At 39.4% G+C, this 7,286-nt stretch overlaps 1 protein-coding gene across 1 annotated transcript; it reads left to right on the top strand.

Annotated features, from left to right (window-relative positions):
• Window positions 1-1,561: 1,561 nt before the first annotated feature.
• Window positions 1,562-2,233, top strand: LOC308372456 (GTPase IMAP family member 9-like; the record flags this gene model as incomplete). The annotated part of the gene is made up of 1 exon (XM_080847609.1): window positions 1,562-2,233. The coding sequence occupies one exon, from the start codon at window positions 1,562-1,564 to the stop codon at window positions 2,231-2,233; it is 672 nt and encodes a 223-aa protein (XP_080703735.1).
• Window positions 2,234-7,286: the final 5,053 nt, after the last annotated feature.

Raw genomic sequence — 7,286 nt, 5'->3', positions numbered from 1 at the left:
CCAATAAACCCACAATTGACCGTTCGCGAAACTCCTCCCTAGAACGGCCCTCGTCTAATCCTAACTGAGCAACCTCTACTTAGAGAAGAGGGTCAGACAACCTTGAGGTCTGATGAGCATTGTGAAACGTGTTCATACGGGACGGGACTTGTAGATCTGACACAAGGTACCCTGGGATTTTAGAGCGACACGTCGTTTTTTTCCGCATTTCTAAAGCCCAAACCAAAGGAGGAAAGGAGCCGGCTGTGTATTTAACAGTGTGGGAGACCCCGCTCCCAAATCAAAGATCAACAAACACACATATCTGCTCCAAAGTAAATTAAGTTTCCTTAGCTATCTAGCTAACTATCTAGTTGAGAGAACACCCCCAAACAGTTATGGTTCATGTCAACTAGTATTATAACGACTACAAGTACATAACTAGTCTCTCCAACAAATATGTTAAAATAAAATGTTAATGTTACTGTCAAAATGTTTATGTTACCGTCTGTAAGGTTGCACACGTATTCCTAGCTAGCGATAGCAAACAAGGAGTTTAATATACTGTATCAATCTTGAACAAAAGGCCATTATGAACTTTTTTTTGTTCTAATCTTTGTAGCATTTTGTGAACGGGCAACCTGCTCCTGGGTATCCCAAGGTATGTGTGGTTTAGTGAAGCTTCAGAAAAACGACAAGCAGGATGATATTAACACTCTTTACTGAGAACTGTCAGCAGCATGAAAGTACGTGACGAGTAGCATTGAGGGTCACTCTTCTTCTGCTCTATGTACGTAAATTAGCTGGCATTGCTTGCGGAACAGTGCCTCCTAGTGGTAGCACAATATAGAACAGTATTACAGAACACAACACAGTAGAGGCACAACCTAGGAGCAATAACCGGTGAGTTGATACAAAGCCATGTCATTACATTAGGATCATTTTTTTTAGATGTATTAATGTCCAATATGGAATAGCAAAGATTATTGCTTTGCAGCATTTGCAGCACTATTACTTTAGTTTTTTATGAATAAAAAAAGAAAACATTTTAAATGTATATTTCCGTCTTTTGTCATACATCTTTTACCACAAAAATATACCGAGAAAAATCTGTGATTAATCATGATTAATCCACAGAAACCTGTGATTAATTTGATTAAAATGTTTTTATCGTTTCACAGCCCTAATATATATATATATATGTGTGTGTGTGTTTGTGCGATGTGTGTGTGTGTGGTTCTTCACCTTGTGTGTGTGTATACATTTTTAGACATCCAGAAGCTTTTTTTTTTTTTTCAAAAGAACTGTTTCCAAAATGTGTCTGTGTGAGTAGGTTGAGAGTATGATATTTTGGCCATAGACATCCACAGCTATGATGTTGAGAATACTGAGTATTCTTCCTGTTCCACACAGATAGTTTGAATAGTTTTGTTTCATACAAAAGCTACTGCAGCAGTTTAGCAACCTGTAATCTATAGAAGCCCAAATATTACTGAGGTAAATGTGTTACAGTGTGTAGGTTGATATGATATATATTGTTAATGTATACAGTATATACATACAGTATGTGTTGATATGATGTATGTTGTTTATAGGTGAACCCCTGAGGATTGTGGTGATTGGAAAGACTGGAGCGGGGAAGAGTGCTTCGGGGAACACCATTCTGGGGAGACACAGGTTTAAATCAGAGTGTACTGCTGTATCTGTCACACAAACTTGTTCCAGAGCGAGTATAATCTATCCCAGAGAGATTGAGGTGATTGATACACCTGGTATTATAGACCAATGCAGAGATCCAAATCATACTAGAAATGAGATCGAAAAGTGCATGAAATACTCATATCCAGGGCCCCATGCATTCCTGCTGGTGATACAGCTGGGCAGCTTCGATGAGCTGGTGCAGAATGCAGTCAGGGCCTTAAAGGATATCTTTGGGGAAAAGGCTGCAGACTACATGATCGTGCTGTTCACTCATGGTGATGTCCTTAGGGGTCACTCTATCAATGACTATGTGCGTAAGAGTGACCCCAAACTGAGGGAAGTGATCGACAGCTGTGGTGGACGATACGATGTATTTAACAACTGCAGCAGTGACCCCACTCAGGTTGTTGAGGTGGTGAAGAAAATAGACGAGATGGTGACAGCAAATGGGGGAGGTTACTACACTGAGGAGATTTACAGTGAGACACAGAGAGTCATGACAGAAAGAAAGGGATCCAGCAGCTCAAATGAGCAAGACAGACCTCTGTTCTGACTGAAGACTGAATATACATTCTTTATAGCTGAATTGTTATTCATTTTACATTGTAGATTATTTTGTTTTATGATTGCATGTGTGTTTAAACAACTTGTTGAAGATAACTTATTGATGGTAAATCAGGTGGTGTTTTGGTATCCAAATGTTCCAGTGAGCTAATGATGACTGAGATATCTTTAAGTGATTATAGTTTGCTTGTTTGACAGTGTGTTTTATATGTAACCAATACTTAATTCTGTATTCAGAATTACTTTAATTTGTTTCTATAGAACACGTTTTCTTCCATGTACAGTGTTTTGAACACATTCTTTTAAAACATACTCTGTACTGACTGTCAGTGTGCTATTGAGAGAAAAATATCAACGCTACTTCTCACTGTCAATAGCACATCCAGCTTCCTCATGTAGCAGCTCACTGTCTATAATACCTGTTACTGTAACAACCCTCAGTTGACTAAATATATTTTATTTTGTTGAAAAGGTGCATTACAGACAACTATTTTGTATTCAATTCAATTTTAATTATATAGCGTCAGAACAATACAATTGTAAGAATAATAGAAAACATGTCGGTGGTGGTGTGGGATAAAAAAATATATGTTTCACATTTAATTAAGCAGGTTAGTATAGGATTCCATAGTATAACATCAATTGAATTGGTAACTGAGTGTGGCCATGTATTCTGTCTGACCTGTTGGGTAAGGTTTGATGAGCTAAGAGAGTTATTCAAGGCTTGGGGTAAGGGGATCCTATGTAAATACTCTTATCTATAGTGGAGGACTAGGTGGCCACAGTGTAAGAGTACGAGGGAGGGGTTTTAGGTATAAGACATGGGTTTGCCCAGAGACTGATGGGCATTGTTGTGGGACATTTCATGAACATGGATTGCTTGTAACAATGCTCCCGATATCGTTAATAAATCTGCAGTACCACTCCAGTTGTCTGTAAGTAATTTTGACCACAGTGGCAATAATACATATTGCATATACGTAAATGCTAGCATAGGGTATGGGGTAGAGTAAGTGTACCGCAGTACGGTGGTAATGCGTATCAAGGGTTTCTACAGGTAGACCAGGTGAAGAGACTACAGCAGCTTCTCATAGCGAAGATAGTCTAGATTAGGAGGGAAAGAAAAAAGGACAGAGTGAGTGGATAGAGTTTGGCTGTCCATATGCGTAGATGAGGATTAGTGGTGGTGAGGAGTTGGATCATGCTATAAGGGATCATGCTATATTTTTGTTAGTAGACATCAATTTGGGACAGATAAGGAGATACTTTTAAGTAGTCAATTAACAGTAGGCCATATCAATATGGTAATTGTATCAGTACAGTCTATGTTTCTTTGGCACTACTTCTTCCTATAAATGGACTTGCCAATGAAGTTGTATTAAATTCTGTGTTTGTACATGTCTGAGGTTTGTATTTGCTGTGTTTCTTCCAGTCTTCCTACTCTCGCTTTTTAATATTTATCTATTTATAATTAAGGACAAATGTGAAGAGTGAACAGCCATGTATCTTTATCTTCCTCTCTACTAAAGATAAATAGATCTGCCAAGGGGACCCCATAGACAGCTAAACCTGGAGAGTGAAGATAATCCTCTATTGGACATTGTAATACTTTGAATTAGTTAGCTCTCTAGCTAAGGGGCTAACGACAGCCCAGAGTAGGACAGTTGACAGCTGGTGAAAATGTGATTAACATATTATAATGGAAGTTCGCAGCATTAGTATTGTATATGTTAAACTGACTAATATAAATTAAAAAGGAAGTTTATAGCAATAGTATTATATTCATGCTGAATTGACTAATATACATTATAAAGGTAGTTAAATTCTACAGAAATATGGACGAGCTCCCATTATGTTACGACCTGGCTCATAGGGAAGCAACATAATGAGAACACTCAACCCCGAACGTTAGTTTAGAATTAGATGTATTATTATATAGGGGGAAAGGGTAAGTGGAGTTTAAGCTGCCTGTCCTGCTACGGGTAAGAAGTTGCAGAATGTGTGTGAGTGAGAGTGTTTGAGGGGGCCAGGTCTTAAAGGCATCTGACACCTGTAGGTAATAGAGGTAGAGCTCCCCCTGGTGGTAATTGGAGCAACACACTCCAAACATCCAGGCCTTACATAGAAGAGCACAGGCACAGATATTAATGTGTGTGTGTGTGTGTGTGTGTGTGTGTGTGTGTGTGTGTCTGTCCGACTACTGGGGTTTCGTTGGGGGTTAGGGTTACCCCTTATAATAATAATAATACATTTTATTTATAGGGCCCCTTTCAAGATACCCAAGGTCGCCGTACAACAGTCAACAATACAGTTAATTCAAATATTTAAAATGCACAAAGCAGAGCAGCAGCAGCAGAACAACAACTTCAGCAGACAGGAACATTTAAGGTTATACGCCTGTATGTGTGTTGCCCTTATTGCGGGAGTTTTGGTCTGCCATTTTTTTATTTAATGCTTTGCAACAACACCCACAACTTTCGGGGAACCATACAAAGCTTAATTGAAGCGGTGAGGAACCAACGCATTGAACAGTCAACCACAGGCAAGTAGCGAGTACATGTACATGACACACATAATCTGTTGACTAAATTACATCAATTCCAGAACCACACTGGTACTGCAGACTGATCTATCGTTCAGTCAGTCAAGGCTGCACGGCTGTCATATGACTCATTCACGTGACCAGGTCCTGACCATGAACCTGGCCTGGTGCATTGTGGGAAGTGTTGTTCTGAAGTCACCAGAAGCTGTGGTAAAGAATTAGTAAGTGAACGCAAAACTACTGCGAGGGAATGCAAAACTATTGTCTCTCTTTCGTGCTCTTTCACTGTCATTCTCATCTCTCTCTTCTTAAAGCAGCAATACGGAGTTCTGTTCCAAAACTAGTAAGCTAACTACATAAAAGGCATGCAAAAGCCTTGCAAACACCACCAACAGCCCAGCTGACATTGATAGAAGCTTGTCAACACACTTACTGGTGTTTTTACTACATAAGGCATATCCTTGATGGCCAGTGGGGAAGACAAAGGTGTTTATCTGTCCTTCACATGCTATCAAAATGAATTTGAAGATGGTACCTAAACCAGTTGCCTGTAAAACCATATCTCAAAAAGTGTCAAATTTTTTGCATAGTGTTACTTGAACACTTTGGAGTCTAGGCCTTCTGAGACATGCCTTGATGTTTTTTTTTTATATATGTCCTAAATATACTTAAAAACATTAAGGCAAAAGTGGCACGTATGATTATATTCTAGAAGACCTCAGCAATAGTATCGTGAGAGTAAGAGGAATGTAGTACATTTTTTTGTATTTAAATCAAATCTAAACGAACCCTTTCAAAAAACTCACTTTTCCCCACAGGGAATAACAGACTTCCACCTCCTTTAATCCAGCCTGCTGTTAAGGGCCTCTTTCAGGAGTTTATGTTTGAGAGCTTTGACATGGCCAGGGTCTAGGGCGTGTGTGTGTGTGTGTGTGTGTATTTATAGCTACCCTTTTTTTAAATATATATACTGATAAGTCATCAGTACTTATATTTCTCAGTCATGTTTCATTCATAAAATAGTGATGCTACTAAATTGCCTAAAAGTTTTGAGCGAGGACCAATACATTTTTCTTTTAAAATAGTTTCATTATCCAGTAAGAGTGCATGTGCAAATCTGATTTTGAAAATCCACTATGGTCTTTGGCTCCCCCTTGTGGCCAGAATGGGAAATATGGGGCTGAAACATGTTTGGTGCACACTGGAATGGGAACTTGAGCCCCATGAATTTGTTCACCTTTTCGTATCTAACAATTTAAATGAATAAGTCATTTTTAGTTATAGACAGAAAAAAATGTTGAATTGCTTGTACTATGGGTTGGTTACTTCTGACAGCAGCCAATCCTTTCTCTGTTACTTGCAAGTACTCATAGTTCTCCTTTTAATGTTGGAAACGGGGTCCGGCAGGGTGGTATATTTTCCCCAGCCCTTTTCAATATCTATATGGACGACCTTTCCAGGCAGCTGGGGGGATGCAGTACAGTTTGTATGATGCTCAACCACTTTATGTATGCAGACGACCTAGCTTTACTATCCCCGAGTACAGGTGGGTTTCAACAGCTGCTTAACATCTGCACTAATTATGGGGTCGATTTTGATGTTAAATATAATGTCAAGAAGAGTGTGGTAATGGCATGTAGAATTGGACATGGATATTAAGTTCCCTGCCCTGAATCTGTCTGGGCAAGCTCTGTGGGTGTCCAATAGTACCAAATACTAAGGGCACATTATCACAGACACGTTGGAGGATGATGCTGACATGTTGGTTAGAAAATTCCACCACTGTACATATGATGTTAATATTAATTTGTTGAGAGCCTACTGCACCCCTCTCTATTCAGCTCCACTCTTGGTGAATTACAAGAAGGAGAGCTTGCGTAAATTGAAAGTTGCTTATAATGACTGTTTTAGGATACTCCTGAAGAAAGGAGTACTAGAGCCAGTCAGCTGTTCTGTAATATGGGTCTTACCACCTTCATGGCCTTGCTGAGGAACCTTACTTTTAAGTTTATGTGTCGGCTGGACCGCTCTACAAATGTTATAATTAATCTGATTACAGACCCTGGCCGCGGCTCTGTCAAGTACACATCTAAGATCAGGGAACACTGGCACGAGTGCCCTTTTTAGCCCTTCTTCCCTTGTATATTTCTATGTAATTTATGATTGTATGTAATTATTTATTTATATGTAATGTATTGATTGTAAGTATTGTGCATCTACCATGTGGGCCTTGAGCCTGTAATTAAGTCTATATCATAGCCAGCAACCTAATCAACAATAACGCACAACTGTCTGGAAACAGCCTCATGTTGCACCCGGGATCCATTATGTCACTCAATACCGTACCGTACAATATGCACTGTCCATAGCCCACAACTAGTAAACACAACAGCATGACTGCCTAACCATAGAACCTGAGCAGCAGGATATGACAACATGACTGCCCAACCATAGAAGCTGAGCAGCAGGATATGACAACATGACTGCCCAACCATAGAAC

The sequence above is a fragment of the Sprattus sprattus genome (genome assembly GCF_963457725.1).
Source record: "Sprattus sprattus genome assembly, chromosome: 11".
NCBI classification, from domain to species: Eukaryota; Metazoa; Chordata; class Actinopteri; order Clupeiformes; family Clupeidae; genus Sprattus; species Sprattus sprattus.
The sequence above is the reverse complement of the archived record's forward strand: the minus strand, read 5'-3'. Positions and strand labels throughout refer to the sequence as shown.